The sequence below is a fragment of the Nilaparvata lugens genome, chromosome 13, assembly GCF_014356525.2.
Source record: "Nilaparvata lugens isolate BPH chromosome 13, ASM1435652v1, whole genome shotgun sequence".
Classification (NCBI taxonomy): Eukaryota; Metazoa; Arthropoda; class Insecta; order Hemiptera; family Delphacidae; genus Nilaparvata; species Nilaparvata lugens.
The window spans coordinates 13,720,740-13,739,664 of NC_052516.1; the positions used below are offsets into that span (position 1 = coordinate 13,720,740).

The following is an 18,925-nucleotide window of genomic DNA, read 5'->3' on the forward strand; positions in this document are numbered from 1 at the left end:
AAACTTAACTTCAACTTCAAACATCAACAATAATCCCTCAATATACTTCAACCTACTGGTCAATTGAACTTTATTCTATCAGAGATAAGGGAAGTACTGACTTTCCTCTGATTCTACAAATCGAACAAACGGTCAATCGTAGATCAGTCAATCAATCTCCACTAATCGAACAAATTCTAATCTAATCGTTCTTGAAAACGAACATTACTCCAAACAAATGATATTCGAAACTGACCAATTCCTTGTATTTCAGGGCTTTTATACTGACATAATACTTTATGCTGACATGCGCAATAAATACAACTTATAACCTGATTTGTGATGATTCATCCACCGTCAACAAATGATAATAATAATAGACACAAATCATAGGGGTTGAATAGTGACACCTTTAGAGTGGTGTGTGTGTGTCTTTATTTAACCCCAATCAAAAGAGGGAGAAGAAGAATTGAGAGACGAAGAAGAAGAAGAAGAGGAAGGAAAAGCGGGAGAAGTTGTAGAGAGAGCAGAAACATTTTTGGACAATTGTCAATGATATGTAAACAACAGTGGTCGTGTGATCGTGTTTATTTTGTTTATTATGTCGAAGTGACAGAAAAAAGAGATAGAAGGAGAAGGAGAAGAGTAGGAGAAAAGATATAAGAGAAAAGGAGCGAGTAAATGAGAAGGATGCGAGAATGGAAGTAGAGGTGGGAAAGTGTGAAAAAGACTGTCAAGGTGTCAGAGAGAAAGAGAAAGTGGGAGAAAATGAAAGGAGGAAGAGCAGCAGAAGAGAAGATGGAAAAATGAAAGGAATGAAAAAGAGTGAGGAAATGAGAAGAATGTGAAAATGGAAGAACAGATGAAGAGAGAAAGGGGAAAAGGGAATAAATAATGAATTTTTGAAAAAAGGGGGAAAATTAGAAGGAAGAGGAGGATTATTGATAGAGAGGGATAAAAGAGATAGGGATGACGTCAGTTGATGAATGATAGAAAGTATGAGATAGAAAGTCGAATGTAAGAGAAATGCGACAAACGAATAGAGGTTGAAGACGGAGATTAAGGGTGAGAAATGGCCAGAGAAATGTAAGGAAATGAAAAATTAACTTGAAATGAGGATAGAGAAGAAGAAAAATATGAGATATCTCAGAACTATGCCAGGAAAAAAGAGGTGAAAATGAGATGATAGAGAGGAAAAATGAGAATGGAGTGTGAAGAGAATGAAAGATTCAGGATCAGGGAGAAGGTTTGTGTACAATACAGAGAACAGAATAAAGAAAGAGAATAATATAATATTCGGGAAAGGAAGAGGTGGTGATGAAGAATAAGGAAACATCATGAAAGGGAAAGTAAATGAGAGGAAGAAGAGTAGGAGAAGGGTTGAGTAAAATGAGGAAGACGAAGAAGAGTAGAAATGAAGATAATGATAATAAGAAGTACAAATCAAAGTGGAAAGGAAACGTAGGTGAAAAGGAGTGGAAAGGTTTTCATGTCAAGTGTCGGAACTATTATTTACACGTGTCTCACCGTAGATTGTTGAGTGATGGAAAAGCATAATAACGTTTCTAGAGGGTCAGCGTTGACAAAATAGGTGTTTAGTTGCTATTATAATCGCCGACAAAAGGCGATTGAGTGGTTGATCAACTACTGATGTTTTGATTTCTCACTCAGCTATCAACCTTTTTGTGTTCTCTTCTTCTTCTTCTTCTTCGTCTTCTTCTTTGTCTTCTTCTTCGTCATCATGATCAACATCTTTTTCTTAGTCTATTGTACAATATGTCACACAACTGACACGATAATCGGTTTGCTTTTAGTTAACGTCCGATTTAATGGTAAACGGGCGGTTATGATTGAGAGGGTTTTACGAAAAGTGAGATAGCGTGTCAGAGAGAGAGAGAGAGAGAGAGAGAGAGAGAGAGAGAGAGAGAGAGGAAGAAAGTGTGTGTGCGAGAGAGTTGGAGTTAGAAATGTTTATTCATGTAAGTTAGGTCTACAGTAATAATTATGTTCTGGTTTATACATTGTTACATTTATACATTGTTTATACAGATGTACTGTGTACTTCTTACTCATTTTGTTGCTTCATTGGCGTGTATCAGTCCTCTGACATTCATTTGTTAGTTTTATCCATTCTTTGTAACATTTTTATTTTAATTTTAGAATCTTTTCATTTCTATATTCCGTTTTATGATAATTTTCTTGTATACATCTATTTTTTTCCTTCTCTTGTATTTCTATAGTTTTTTCTTTTAACATTATTGCAATTGTAAGTTACATTGCTCATTGTATAATAATCTTGTATTGTTGTATTTGTGAAGGAGACACATTAGGGGTAACCTGTTGTCTCCATAAATAAATAAATAAATGCTTGTTTTACAACGAATTTTACAAAATATGAAAAATGATAAATCAGAACGAATGATATAATATTGTAATGTAACTACTACATGAGTCGGCGGTGTTTCAACAAGTAATTCTCGGAAAAGGATATAATGTAATACCTTTCCCATTAACATATGACCGGTAAACCGTGACAGAGAGAAAGGGAGATGGAGAGAGAGAGTGTGTGAGTGTGTGTGTGTGTGTGACAGAGAGAGAGACAGTGAGTGAGACAGTGAAAGGGAAAAAGAGTGTAATAAATCGGAAAAGGTCCAAATCCTGGACATAATAATTATTATGATTGTAAGAGAACGTTATTTGATGAAAAAGAATAGAATGATAGAGGTTAAGTGCAGGAAAGTGTGTTTTAAAAGAAACTAGGGAAAGAAATAGTTCAAATAGGTAGACAATAACCGACCTCTGATGATACTCACTGTTGATTGATGAAAATTCAAATTTTCCTTTTCAAATCTTCCACAGTCAGTACATGGCTCAAGATCAAGCATAGACTAAATGAATATATCTTATATCAGTGGCTTAAAAATGATCTTAGATCAGGCTTAGAAAGGATCTTAGATCAGGCTTAGAACAGATCTTGGATCAGGCTTAGAACAGATCTTAGATCAGGCTTAGAACAGATCTTAGATCAGGCTTAGAACAGATCTTAATTCAGGCTTAGAACAGATCTTAGATCAAGCTTAGAACAGATCTTAGATCAGGCTTAAAACAGATCTTAGATCAGGCTTAGAACAGATCTTAGATCAGGCTTAGAACAGATCTTAGATCAGGCTTAGAACAGATCTTAGATCAGGCTTAGAACAGATCTTAGATCAGGCTTAGAACAGATCTTAGATCAGGCTTAGAACAGATCTTAGATCAGGCTTAGAACAGATCTTAGATCAAGCTTAGAACAGATCTTAGATCAGGCTTAAAACAGATCTTAGATCAGGCTTAGAACAGATCTTAGATCAGGCTTAGAAAGGATCTTAGATCAGACTTAGAACAGGTCTTAGATCAGGCTTAGAACAGGTCTTAGGTCAGGCTTAGAACAGATCTTAGGTCAGGCTTAGAACAGATCTTTGATCAGGCTTAGAAAGGATCTTAGATCAGGCTTAGACAAGATCTTAGATCAGGCTTAGAACAGATCTTAGATCAGGCTAAGAACAGATCTTAGATCAGGCTTAGAACAGATCTTTGATCAGGCTTAGAAAGGATCTTAGATCTGGCTTAGACAAGATCTTAGATCAGGCTTAGAACAGATCTTAGATCAGGCTTAGAACAGATCTTAGATCAGGCTTAGAACAGATCTTAGATCAGGCTTAGAACAGATCTTAGATCAGGCTTAGAACAGATCTTAGATCAGGCTTAGAACAGATCTTAGATCAAGCTTAGAACAGATCTTAGATCAGGCTTAAAACAGATCTTAGATCAGGCTTAGAACAGATCTTAGATCAGGCTTAGAAAGGATCTTAGATCAGACTTAGAACAGGTCTTAGATCAGGCTTAGAACAGGTCTTAGGTCAGGCTTAGAACAGATCTTAGGTCAGGCTTAGAACAGATCTTTGATCAGGCTTAGAAAGGATCTTAGATCAGGCTTAGACAAGATCTTAGATCAGGCTTAGAACAGATCTTAGATCAGGCTAAGAACAGATCTTAGATCAGGCTTAGAACAGATCTTTGATCAGGCTTAGAAAGGATCTTAGATCTGGCTTAGACAAGATCTTAGATCAGGCTTAGAACAGATCTTAGATCAGGCTTAGAACAGATCTTAGATCAGGCTTAGAACAGATCTTAGATCAGGCTTAGAACAGATCTTAGATCAGGCTTAGAACAGATCTTAGATCAGGCTTAGAACAGATCTTAGATCAGGCTTAGAACAGATCTTAGATCAGGCTTAGAACAGATCTTAGATCAGGCTTAGAACAGATCTTAGATCAGGCTTAGAACAGATCTTTGATCAGGCTTAGAAAGGATCTTAGATCAGGCTTAGAACAGATCTTAGATCAGGCTTAGAACAGATCTTTGATCAGGCTTAGAAAGGATCTTAGATCAGGCTTAGACAAGATCTTAGATCAGGCTTAGAACAGATCTTAGATCAGGCTTAGAAAGGATCCTACATCAGACTTAGATAGATAGATAAATGACTTTTATTTACACTTAACAATAAAATTGATGTGGGCGAAATTGAGGCAATAGAAGCCCCCTCTTCCACTTAACTCACGATGATAAGTTACATAAAAATAATAATATACATTACAATTTGAAATTAAATGATAATTAAAAATAATAAGGAAACAACTAAATCAATTCACTACAAATTAAATAAATTAAGAGGAAAAAAAAGAGAAAACTAAAAGCAAGAAATCCTAATAGTGAATAAATCTCACTCGCACAAGACATTCACACACACGCACACACACACACACAATCACACTTACACCTATAAAGAACATAGAGTAAAACCGCCTAGTTAAGCCCTCCCCCACTGATCCACGCCACGACAGCCGCACTGAACCGGCGTTGACTGTCGAGCAGCCTAATATGAGCCTAATAGATCTGTGGTTCAAGATAATGAATAGAAATATGTTCTAAGAAAAGTCTTAATAATTCTTAGGCAGAGAGATAAGCGTAAAATAAATTAAACATATTCTTTATTTGGCGGAGTTGGGACTTTCAAGTCCTCTTCACTTCTCAACCTCAAAGCGTAGCCTATATTCAAGTGATTTCATTATTCCTTGACTTCAAAATTAATATAATATGATACATATAGGATATCCACAAGAATAATTAGAGTGAAATTGTATTGTGATTACATCCATTGACTTTATAATTGAAATATATCCAGAATTTCCACACGTATAAATATCGTGATGTATTAAAACTTGATGTTTTATAGAAGGAAGTTTATTTATTTATTTATACATTGATATATACAATATCATTCTAAATTATGAATGATTGGGAGAGGAACAACAGGCTTAAAGCCCAAAACTGTTCCTTTCCCAAATTTAGATAGAAATTGTCCAATAATAGGAAGAGAAAAAGTTATAGGAAGAGAACAATAGAAATAAACAGATGAAGGGAAGTAATACGGAGGGCCACAATCTTATAAAATATTCATAAACCACTTCCAGGACTACTTTTTACCACCCCAATCAATTATCTCTTTTAGAGCTTCCAGCTCTTGAAGTCTAATCATTCTTGTCAATGAGTCACGAGAGATTGGAGAACTCGCTCAAAATGATATTCTGTTAACTGTTCTATTGAAATCTGACATGACCGGCGTGAGGTCATGTCAGAGGCCCTGAAATTGATCAGTTGCGACCCTGAAAACCCTGACACCAGACCTGAGCCAGTCAGGTCACTCGATTTTATTATTTTTATCACCTGGATCCATGGCTATTTGTCTCTGGTGAAACTGTCCAGACAACTGAGCCCAGACAATCTTCCATCTTTGAATTCTTTATTAATCTATCAATGCTTTCATGAGTTTCATGAATGAGAAGAAAAAGGAAAAGGGAAAAATAAAAACAATTGGTTAACAAGTGAGTTACAAGCAGTCAATTTTATTCATTTCATTCATAAATATTCGATATAAATCCTATACTATACACATTCATAAGCTATACATAATTTAATTCTGGAATTGATCTCATTACTATACAATCTTGGAAGAAATCATTGATATAATGTTATATAAATTTATAAATAAGTTTTGAAAAATGACATATATATTTATTATAGTAATTAATTTGATGATGATTTATATCTGCATGGATTATATTGAGTGTTTGGAGCTACTTATAATTACAAAAAATATAGTTGTTGGAAAATTCTTTCACTTTAATATTTGAACCTAAGTAAATATAATATGTTTCTAGGGTCATAATTTTATATATTTTTTCTATTCTTGTCAAATAACTTGAAAAAGCTGTACTAATTTCAATAACGCTTGTTACAAATAGAACAATAATTAATCAATTCTGGAATAATTGATCTCATTTTACTATACAATCTTGGAAGAAATCGTTACGGTATATAAATTTATGAATAAGTTTTGAAAAATGTCATATAAATCTATTGTAGTTATTGATTTGATGATGATTTGTATTTTCGTGGATTCTATTGACTGTTTAGAGCTATTTATAATTTGAAAAATCATACTTGTTAGACAATTCTTTTACTTTTGATATTTGAACCCAAGTAAATTTATGTCTCTCGGAACCTATTATTTCCTCTATTCTCGATATTCTTGATATTTGAACCCAAGTAAATTTATGTCTCTTGGAACCTAATATTTCCTCTATTCTCGTCAAATAACTAGAAAAAGCTGTACAATTTTCAATCACGATTGTTACAAATTGAACAATTACTTTCAAATGCTTACACAATATTTCCTACAAAATATGACATAAGGGCTGCTACCCAAACGTCGGTTAAGCTCTAATCTTGGATTAACATCGATCAGGAGCCAACCTTGAGTTAACCGTTGAGTAGCAACCTAATAGTGTTCTAGGCCTATAACGTAAAAATTGACGTGTATACAAAATTATTTACAAAATAATAAAGAAAATTATAGTGATCACATGGAATACATTATTATATTTTTCATAGCTTGACAATAAATAGCTTCTAAATATTTTTATTGAGATACAGTATTACAATAATATAATATTAAACCACTAGAATTCTAACAGCTTAAATACTATGAACACTCAAAATGGATACTTAAAAATAAGTAAATATCTGAACCAAAAGTAGTTTGGTTAGTAAAAAATGACTAGCTTTCGTAAAATTGAATACAAATTCGTGTATACTCAAATTCACAGTTGAGGCAAGCCCTTACAAACTAAATCATCGTTGTTTATTATACACTAAGCTTATATAATTAGAATTAAATTTCAATACAGCTATGAGAGTTTTTAAAGTAATAGAATAATGTAAAGCTGCTATAAATGCTGTTTCGAATCTATATTACTCAATAAGAGGTAGCCATGATCTCACGTCCCAAATGATGATGGATAACAAGCCGTAGATGGTCACCCATACAACCAGGGTCCTGAGTGATCGTCACTGAACTTCAATATACAATTAATTAATCTAGTTTCTTGAAAATACGATACAAATATTGAGAATCGTTACTCAGTTTTATTAACCACTCTCAAGTGATTGTTACAATCACATTACTGATTAACCGTGACTGAAAAATATTGGACATGACTTCATTCAAGAGTCACTCTTATAGTCCGTGCAAATTTACTTCAGACTTGGAGGAATATGCAGCGCAGAGAAATGGAGGGAGATCAGCCAATTACAGTGATTAATAGAGTCATAGGTAGAAGCGCAGTTGCCAATTTGTCAGTCGTCTGACTGCTTTCAGACAGGAAACTTGGCATGTGTAGCATGAGCACATGAACAGTCACTAGAAGTTGGAGAACGCTGGCCGCTTCAAAACGGCAACATCGCGCCTCTGTATCCCTCCCGCTGTATGCTTTCTCTGCTGCGCATGTCCATCCCAAGTAAGAAGTAAATTTGCACGGACTATAATCAATCATGTACAGTAGCCATAATCGTAGCCCTAATATTATGATGATAACCCATTAAACAGAGTCACCCTTCCAACCAGAGTCCTGAGTGATCATTTATGCACAAAATTAACCCAATCTCGTGAAAATAACTTGAAACTCAATAAATTTTATCAATTCAATCAAGTAGAAGCCATAATCTTGCCCCTAAATAATGATAGTGATGATGATTAAAGACAATAACTCTTTAATGATCACTCATTTAACTAGAGTTATGAGTAGATGTCACTGAACTTCAAGACTCAATAAAACAAAATCTTGTAGGAAATGCAATTTTCTACCAATTTTTCTAATTCAATCAAGCAGTAGCCACAATTTTGAGCCCCAAATGTTAATAATAGTAACTCGTCATTGTTCTTCTACAGTCTAGAACTAAAACTAAGCAAATCTCGTGAAAATAGCTCAATTATTCAATCAGCTTGTACTCCTTCAATCAAGTAGTAGCACAGAATCAATATTATAGGAGTTTTCTCAGGTAGTAGACATAGTCTTAATAAGCCCCAAATGATAGTGATGATTCAAGATTCAAGAATCTTGAATCTTGAAAATGATGATTGGAAATAATAATTGATCAATGATCACCCTTCCAACCAGTGTTCTGAGTAGTTGTTACTGAACCTCAATACTCATAAAACAAAACTTGTATAGGTGCGTACAGACTTATGCGCCACGAACACGCGGATTTCACTCTTCATCAGCTTATTATATCTGTATCCTATTATATTAAGTGAGCAATTTCCGTATATTTGTATTTCTATATTATTTTGGTTATTTATATTCAACGGATCTCGAAAACGGCTCTAACGATTTTCACGAAATTTGGAACATGGTCGGTTTATGATATAAAAATTCGATTGCAATAGGTCTCATCCTTGGAAAAACTCGCTGTACGACATTAAAAGGATAATTCATCCTTGGCTGGAACAGCTGTGGATAGTAAAAAAGTGAGTGAGTGAGTGAGTGAGTGAGTATGTGAAGAATCAAAATATCGCATCTCCGAAATTCATAAGATGACATATAGACAGCTGTGAAATAGAAACACGATCATTTTAGAGAATTGTCTTCTGTTTATCAATGAATGAAAATAACGAGCGAAGTTCGGTGCCCCGATATGTTGTACAAACAAAGTAAGATTCAAATATAGTAAGCATATCATCAGCTGATGGAAAACAAAATACACGTATTCATGGCGCATAATACTGTACGCACCTTAAAAAATGCAATTTTTCACCAATTTTCTACCAATTCAATCAAGTGGTAGCCATAATTTTAGGTCCCAAATGATGATGATGATGATGATAACCGCTCGTAGACTGAGCGGCGCTTGCGTGTGTGTGCGCGTGTGGGAAGTTGAAGCCCAACTGATGATGGGGATGATGGTGGTGCGATGACGTCACGCCGAACGGTGATGATGCAGCCGCTGACGTCAGCGACTGATGCGTGTGATGGTGGTGGTGGTAGTAGGGGTCCGTGTGTTGGCCCGGGGTGACATGGTGATGCTCCGTGTAGGCGGTTGACGGTGGTTCGGACTTCACCGAAACGGAGGGCCCCGCTAGCAGGGAGGTATGGCCCAGGTAGGGGCGATCCGTACGGTCGTGTTTCGAGTCTGCGACAGGAAAAAAATGAAGTTTTTAAATGAAATACATGAATAATGAAAGATATAATGAATCACAAATGACAAAATTTAAATACGGGGAGCAATACTTCCCTTACCTATGGTAATAGGGCAAGGAAAGTAATAATAGGAATTATAAATATCGATTTAGCACACTGCACCATGCAGTCAATTTGTTTTTGTGTTTGCATTATTGTTCTATTTCATTCATGTTTAATTTCAATGTGATTTTTACTTTCCTTGCCCTATTACCATAGGTAAGGAAAGTATTGCTTCCCGAAAAAAATTAAGGTACCCCCATTTGTAAATTTCTATACGTTTCGTGGTCCCCTGAGTCCAAAAAAGTGGTTTTTGGGTATTGGTCTGTATGTGTGTGTGTGTGTGTGTGTTGTGTGTGTGTGTGTGTGTGTGTGTGTGTATGTGTGTGTGTGTGTGTGTGTCTTCTCCTCCTTCATCTTACTCTTCTTCTTTTCCTCTGCCTTCTTCTTCCTCTTCTTCTTCTCCCCCTGTGTTCTTCTTATTCCTCATCTACCCCTTCTTCCACTCCCCCTGTCTTCTTCTTCACTCCTGTCTTCATCTTCTCCTCTTTCTCCTTCTTCTTGTTCACTTTATCTAAATTCAAAACAATTTCAAATCAAACTAGAGTGGAAAAATCAAAGGTAAGCTACCGAACGAACTTTGAAAATCGTACTCCCTTACCTGAACCACTGTTGGCCGCAGTCTCGTGCGTCCCGCTACCACCTGCGGCTCCGCCTGCGGTTGCGGCAGAGGTTGCGTTTGCGGCCTTTTTCGGCTTGCGTTTACGTGTCTGTATGCCATCCTTGCGCATGGCTAGCGGTCGGTTGACTGCGTGCAGTTTGTAGTAGAGACCGCAAGCGTTGCAGACGGGTTCTCCCTCGTTGTTACGACGCCAGAGCGTCGTAGTGCGGGTCCCACAGTTGCTGCAAGATAGGCCTAGGCGCCGGGTTGCGGTCTGTAAATTGAAAATAAAAAATATAGATTTATAAAAATATAAAAAATCACGAAATTGTTAAAATCGAAGAATTGTTAAAAGTAATTGTTAAAATTTTTTGAAAAATGTTTGTACCCGGTAGAACTTTTCTGTACTAAAAGAACTTTTCTTTACCCGGTCGAAAATTTTCTGCGTTGGTGGAGTTGATGTTATGGTGGATATCCATATTGAATTGAACTGATGATTGAAGTGTAAACATTATAGAGGAAGTTTGAGTCAGGGAGAATTGATTTGATCGAGAAAAATAGCCTGATACTGTAAGTTGTCTCCGAAAGAGAATGAGCGAGGAGGAAGATAGAGTGAATAAGAAGATCATGATGGAGAGAGTCAAATAAAGAGGGAGAAAAGAGAATGGCTGAAAGCTAAGGATTTAAAAGTTAATATCAACAATAAGAGGTATGAGAAATGAATAGAGAGGAGATGAATAGGAGAAAATGATTCAAAGAACGACAGTGAATAATAAATACCCAGGAATTTCTATTTATTGTTACAGCTTTTAGGTTATAAAATATGATAATATCAACTTTATTATAAGTTGGTAAGTCAAGGATACAAGCTTCAAAAAGATAATTATGTGAGCAAGAACAAAGAGAAAGAGCAAGCTACGTGACCAGCTGTAGATTGGCTTGGCGTGTGCGCGTTTACACGCGTGCGAGAGTTACTACAACTACAATAATGTTGTAAACATAGTGAGGAGTATAAATAATATGCTTGTAATGTATGCGTGATGAGGATAGTAACGAATGCAAAGCTAATTAAAACAGTATTGATTATGTACGGCTGATGTACTCAGTATTGGTACATTTTATGTTTGAAATTTTTTATTTATTAGTTCATGTTTTTCAGGGAATATCGGGAACCCAGCTTCGCTCTGTAGTACAAGAACATAAACAAATTGTTACGAAAGAAGGAATTATAATAACATTCATACAGAAATGTTCTATCTAATCACAGTAAATTGAGATTAATTCCCACAGGAATGCAAAAATTTCCATCACAAAGGCCCAGTTGCACAAAGAGCCAAATCAGAGAAGACCATTTCAAAATGATGGATCTACTGGAATTTTGCAGGATTCAAAATAACCCGGCTTTATTGCAACCGGCACTAACACACCCTACTATAGATACTTATCTGAAGTAAGCCATGGCACTAAGTACCTGATTGAATGATTACAAAAGTTCAACAGCGAGTCATAATTTTGGCTTAATTTATGGGACACAGTCCCACACACACAACTCGCTCACTCACTTCCATCACCAACAGACGACGGAATAATTATTATCAGCTGTTTTTCAAAGGATGAATAATAATTATCCTTTTAATGTTCTTCAGCGAGTTTTCCCAGGGATGAGACCTAGTGCAATCGAACCTTTATATTATAAACCTACTATGTTCTGAATTTCGTGAGAATCGTTGGAGTCGTTTTCAAGATCCGGTGAAATACAAACATATAAACTTATAAACAGAAGTTGCTCGTTTAATAGTATAGGATATTGATGTTAGATATTGGTATATTTTAAGATTGAAATTATTTGTTCATTCATCAATTTGTGTTAATCTGAGACTGTTCATGAATTTTCTTGATTATACTTTATGGAACTAGCCACAGGATAATTGAAAAGGTATGATATTTTTTGAGATTTGATGGGTTGTGAAAGACAAGCAATGACAAACAGATTGATTGAAAAGTAGGAGGAGAGTAATGCCATAGAGAAACAATAGCATAAGTAGATATTCCATGGTATAGGGCGTTTATGTCGCAACTTTTACTGTTATCTCAAGCAGATAGTCCACGTAGTTCTTTCCCGTGAAGCTTTATGACGCTGGTAGTCTTTCATATTGTGCCGTTCATAAACTCTTACCCGGTCAAAACAGTAAACATCTACAATAATCGACAGTAATCGGCTTGAGATAACAGTAAAAGTTGCGACATAAACGCTCTATACCATGGGATATCTACTTACGCTATTGTTTCTCTATGGTACTTCGTAGGGAGAAGGAACAAAAACAACATTATTCTAACCAGCAAGATGCTTTACTACAACAATGAAACACGAAGTTCAATATAAATATGACTATCCAATTTGTGGTGTAGGGAATGTTTGTTCTTTTCATTCGAAAGAAGCAAACTTAAGAGAAAGAAAATAGACTCTCTATTCGTCATATTGCAACCCTTTTAACTGGGAAATGCATGCTCTACATTAATAATTGTAATTCGTGCTCTACATTTTTGTTGTCAACTAAATAAAACGCTATTTAGTTTCTAAGTTGTTATACAAATCTACGTTATTCATCCTGAATAAGAAATTCTGTGTTGATTATTATTTAACGAAGATCCTAAATAAATGCTGTAAATCACGCCGAAGACTTCTGCTACTGCATATATTGACAACAGGGTTAACAGCTAGATGGAATTTCCCTGTTGTCAATGTCTGCAGTAACAGAAGTCTTCGGGGTGATTTACAGCATTTATTTAGGATTTTCGTTAAATAATAATTATATATTAATTAGCATTTGAATAAATGCATTCTCTATTTAATTCCATCTGTAAATTCTGTGTTCTCTATATAAGGATGAATGGAGACATGGGTTGCTCTTAATCTGAAGGTGCGTACAGATTTACGCGCCGCGAACACAAGCAATTCACTTTTAATCAGCTGACGCCAAGCTTTTTATATCTGTATTTTACCATTTCTTTACAAATACAGATATAATTATCAGCTGATGAAAAGTGAATTGATCGTGTTCGCGGCGCGTAAATCTGTACGCACCTTTAGAAGTGCAGGAACCTAGAGTGAGAGGTTCACGTTCTAAAGTCAGCAACTGATTAAACATTGGCAAACTGATTGAATGTTTTTTAATGTTTGGCAAACATTGATTAAACTGATTAAACAGAAAACTGGCAACTATGTCATCCCATCATTTTCACTGGCTTTATAACGAGAATCTTATTATAGTAAAGCTGATTGAAAGGATTCTTCAATCTATTTTTATTGAGTAATGTAGAAAACACTAGATTACTGTCAGAAGAAAAAGTATTCTTAACAAATTAACCCCATATTCCACAACTGTATTTTTAAACCAATTTTTTAAAATTAATAAATTATATTGAATTGATGAATTTTTGTGAACAAACCTGAGTCAATGCAGGACTAACTAGCCGCTTGGCAGGTTTGACCAGAGGTCGATTCATGCCGTTCATCTTGTGGTACAGACCACATGCGTTGCACAGGTAATGCCCGGTTCCGTCGCGACGCCACAGTGGTGTCGAAATCGCACCACAGTTCACGCACTCGCGGCCTTCGCCCATCTGGAACTCCATGCTGCCATCTGGTGGTGAAACCGGGAAACATGTCAGTTAGAAACATCATAGAAGAATACTAATGATTAAAATTAAAATTATAACTAAACGATAATCCCAATTAAATGCTGTAAATCACCCCGAAGTCTTCTGCTACTGCAAATATTGACACCAGGGTAAACAGCTAGATGAAAATTCGTAAGGGTGTCATCACATTGAATGCGTATGCAAATGCAAGCTTGGTAATGCATGACCAAGCGTACAGATGAGAAAGAAAATGTGGAAAGAGCAATAGGAACACTCACACTGAACGCGTGCTCTTGCTGGTTGCAGCTACATGCAAGTCACAACGTATTTCAATGGCTCTTCCCAGATTTTGTTTTTCAGCTCTTGCATGATCTGACAACCACTTGCACATACTCGCATTTAATGTGATCACACCCTCAGAGTCATTTCCACACTTGAAAATGACTCTGATGAGTACGAAACATGTTGTTAAAATACGGAGGGTGGTAGGGTGCTATGATTTTCAATTCTTATTCTACATACAAGTGGTCTATAGTACTGTTCAATGAGATTAAAACTCAAGAAATATTTATTTACATTATCCCCATACCCCCTTCAAGAGTTTACAGATCTGACTGTCTGAAGTTTTATGACTATTCTTAATTATTGTTTTTCAATGTAATGTTTATCTTAAGGCTGTGTGGTATACTTTTTTATTATTTAAATTGGATAATCTTTTTCAACATAATTGTTAAGATCATAAGAGTGAGAAAAAAGTAGAACTGAAATTTTTAAGTGGTCTAATGAGCGAGTTATGGGTTGTTGAAGTGCTAACTTTCCAGATTCCGTTTTCTTTCCAGATCATAAACGGTTTCGACTCTATTATTAGAGTTTCTCTTAAAAATTCAAAAAATGTATCTTTCCAAACTAAAAAATTTCATTCACCATATCGTTCATAAATAAAAAAGTAACATTCATTGTAAATTCGATAACTTGTTTATTTTGGCATTGATCGCGATAAAACGCATACAAGAAGAAAGCATATACTGAATGTATTAAAAAAAACTTAATTCGAAACCGTTTATGATCTGGAAAGAAAACGGAGTTTAGCACTTCAACAACCCATAACTCGCTTATTAGATCACTTAAAGAGTTGCTACTTTTTCTCACTCTTATAATGATCTTAACAATTATATTGAAGAAGATTTTCCAATTTGAATAAAAATAAAAAGGTGTGCCGAACAGCCTTAATGAATATTTACAATATTCCTGTGTATCTAATTCCTGTTTTCAATCCAAATTTCAAATTATTGAAATTATTTTCAAACATGAAGAGTTTTCAATTCAATTTCCAATTTAATTCAATTCAACAAGAAACTCACCATAATGCGCGGGGTTATTGTAGTCATACGCACGCCACATAATCGACGTCTGCGCGGCGTAAAAAGTGCTGGGCAGATGATGAGGTGGGTGGTGAGGAGGAGGGTGGTGAGGGGGAGCCACCACCCCCTGATGATGGGTTGACGCCCCATTGTACTGTGCCGTCTGCAGATGGGCGTCATGGTAGCTTGTGCCTTGGGCGCCAACCGAATTCGCGCCGCCCCAGCTGTTTCTGCCCGGCACATAGAGCAGCTGTTGTTGGCTCTGTTGTTGCTGGTGTTGTTGTTGTTGCTGCTGTTGTTGGCAGTGGGACGAGGAGGAGGGGGAACTGATGGCTGAGCTAGGGGTTGTGTCCCAGTCTGCAAAAAATTGATTTCAATTGTTAAATAAATTGTTTTTGAAACAATTTTTTATAGAAAACAAAGAAAAAATCATGTTTTGGACTCAGGGGACCTTGAAACATATAGAAAACTTGAAAATAGGGTACCTTAATTTTTTTTGGAAAGCAATACTTTCCTCACCTATGGTAATAGGGCAAGGAAAGTAAAAATAGTTACTGTGGCCCATATGTGGCTCATAGGTCTGATTTAAAAAATGTCTATAGAATGTATTTAGAATGTCTACATGAATTCAAGATAGGTGTGGCCATAGAGAGAAATTAAGAGTGCCATAAGAATTTATCTCATGGTATGGTTTGTGTTCCAAATTTCTTTGTTCTAGCGAATAGTACACGTTCTTTTTTTCATGAAGGTACGTGACACGGATAGTCTCTCATACTTAGTGCCGGTTGCACAAAAGCCGGTTAAGTTTTAATCGTGATTAATTCCACGAGAACCAATCAGAGAAGCCGTCTGTCTTATCGAAATGGCCTTTTCTGATTGGTTCTTGTGAAATTAATCACGGTTAAATTTAACCGGCTTTCCTGCCCTATAGCATGAGATAAATTCTTATCGCACTATTATGTATTTCTCTCTATGGCCACACCTAGCTTGAATTCATATGAGCCTATGAACCACAATATAGGTCACAGTAACTATTTTTTCTTTGTTTTCTCAAAAATTTTTTTTCAAAAACAATTTATTCACAGGAAAACAGGAAAATTTGTGTTCTATGATAGCATGAGGTATCTCCATATCTGTCAGTTGAAGTTGATGCAATATACTAAATCTGATGAAGCTGATGATATTATGATATGATACCAGAAAGACCTCAATGAGCTTTTTAACTGCCATGTTAATTTCATTACTGTTCTGAAATTTAATTAAATCAAAGCAAAACTCAACTTCGCTAAGATAATAAAATTCCAGAACATTGACAAAATTAACATGTCAATTAAAAAGCTCATTGACTACTTTACAATTTCGAATTCAATTCATTCAACAATTTGAATCAGATCACCTGAGACAAATATATATTTGATCAACAAATACTGTTCAATTTCCAATGAAAGACTTGAATTTGTGATAAACTCTAAGTTCTAAACTTACTAGTTGAGTTTTCGTTGTAGTTGGATGAGATGGCCATTGCTCCGGGTGTGTTGGAACCATGAAACATTGTGAAACACCTCAAAGCAAATCCAACATTGCCTCACGCATTCTGCAACAGAAATAACAACAAAAATTCCGTTAAAACCTTATATTTGGCTGTACTAGAGTTGATAGAATCAGAAATACTGATATAAGACAGGTTTTATTGGTTGCTCCTCTGCATGAAAGAATTATACAAAATAGACGCAACTGGTGCAGTCATTTTGATAGAATGCCACCTGGAAGAATGCCCCTTGAATTCCAAAACTATAGACCTAAAGGAAAAAGAGATGTAGGGAGGCCAAGAAAGAGATGGGTACCGGAACAGGTTAATTAATAAACCTAATCCCTGAAGTGAAGATGATGATGACCTCATCATCCTCAAGAAACCTTATATTATAGAAAAAATATGTTATTTAACCATGTGTTGAACTAAGCTGGATCTTCAGTCTAAAGGTGCGTACAGACATATACGCCATGAAAAGTGCATTTCTCTTTTCATCAGCTGATCTGTATTTTTCACAGAATCAGTAAGATACAGATATAATAAGCATAGCTTCAGCTGATGGAAAAAGAAATGCGCGTGTTAGTGGCGCATAAGTATGAACGCACCTTTAGATCATTGCAATGCTGAGAACATGTCGAGAAGTTGTTGGAGTAGAAGTATGGAACCGAGGAAAAGAAAAGAATGAGGCATATAATAGTTAGGATCGTATATTTAAACTATTTTGAAAATGTTCTCAGCACTATTTGGTCAATCAATTGGAACGATTCAAGAATGTTAGCTATAATTCTTAAATCTGGTTGCACAAAAGTCTGTAAACTTTTAATCCCGATAAAATAATCCCACAAGATCTAATCAGAGAAGCCTTCTCTGATTGGTTCTCGTGGAATTCGATCATGATTAAAATTTAACAGGCTTTTTCTTCATTTTCTTCTTCTTCTTCTTCTTCTTCTTCTTCTTCTTCTTCTACTTCTACTTCTTCTTCTTCATCATCATCATCATCATCATCATCATCATCATCAACATCATCATCTTCTTTTTCTACCACCACTTCTTTGTATTCTCCTCAGTTTGTAGAGTGAATATTGATTGATGTTGTGGAACTTCTCCAAAATTGAAGAGACTTGAGATGTCAAAAAAGTGGATTTTTTTGACAAAATCTCAAGTATCTCCAATTAACAGGCTTTCATGCAACTGAGCCTGAGATTGACATTCATTCATGTCATTGGTTGAAAAATGGGAGAGAGAGAGTAGATGTGAGAAAAGGTGGAGAGCGTGAGAGAGGAAATGGTAAAGAAGAATGAGAAGAGTACACAGAAAATAGGAATAATAACATGATATTGCAATGAATAAGACTTTCATTTGAAATAATCTAAAAAAAAGTAACTGTTCATTCAATTTCAAGTGATGAATACATCACGATCACCCACAACGTCTACATCTTGTCGTAACAAAGTACAAAAAAAGTTAAAAATCAAAGTACTTCCTTAGCACTTGATACTGAGGTGCTAAAAACCAGGATAACTGACACAGTAGCTACAGTCCGAGAAGACAGACATCTTGCGAACAGTCTGGGATGAATTTGGCTACCGTCTACATGTCGTCTGAGCCTCAAAAGGAGGGCACATACGACACTTATAATACATCATCAAAAACTTGATACTTCTGTGAGTAATTTGATGTAAATTGGTTTGTGTACCATTTTTTGAAATAAATATAACTGTTAAGATTGGGTCATTCTTTTTGAAACACTCGTTATTTCCTACAGCATCTTTTGACTGTAATTTTCAAGACAAAATGATTAATTTTTAAGACAAAATGTTTAATTTTTTTGTCAGTCAAAGTAGTAGAGTAGCCCTTACCAATAAAGTTAATACATAGAAAACAGTACATTTCATTGTTTGTACGTGTTATTTATAAACAATGCCTGATACTTGAGTGACAATGGGTAGATAGCCAGGAGTTTTAAAGCTGACAGGAAGCCGGGTTGATAAGTAATGTTGTCCACAATGCATTTCGGTTTACATGTTACATGTTATATGCGCATCAGGTGTGCAAAATGATAACGCTTATCATATAAAGGTGCATATATAGGCCTACACACAAGCATATACTGTCACTATATAGCATAGTTATA

General features: G+C 35.6%; 1 protein-coding gene across 1 annotated transcript in view; it reads right to left on the reverse strand.

Moving 5' to 3' along the window:
• Positions 1–8,937: 8,937 nt before the first annotated feature.
• The window catches only part of LOC111057522 (GATA-binding factor A), a 67,114-nt gene continuing 57,126 nt past the window's right edge, over positions 8,938–18,925 (reverse strand). The window contains exons 2-6 of the mRNA XM_039439865.1: positions 16,746–16,854; positions 15,261–15,617; positions 13,708–13,901; positions 10,258–10,531; positions 8,938–9,549 (exon numbers count right to left, since the gene is read on the reverse strand). Coding sequence (XP_039295799.1) covers positions 9,194–9,549; positions 10,258–10,531; positions 13,708–13,901; positions 15,261–15,617; positions 16,746–16,812 — 1,248 coding nt within the window. The 5' untranslated portion in view covers positions 16,813–16,854 and the 3' untranslated portion in view covers positions 8,938–9,193. The remainder of the gene's footprint in view (positions 9,550–10,257; positions 10,532–13,707; positions 13,902–15,260; positions 15,618–16,745; positions 16,855–18,925) is intronic.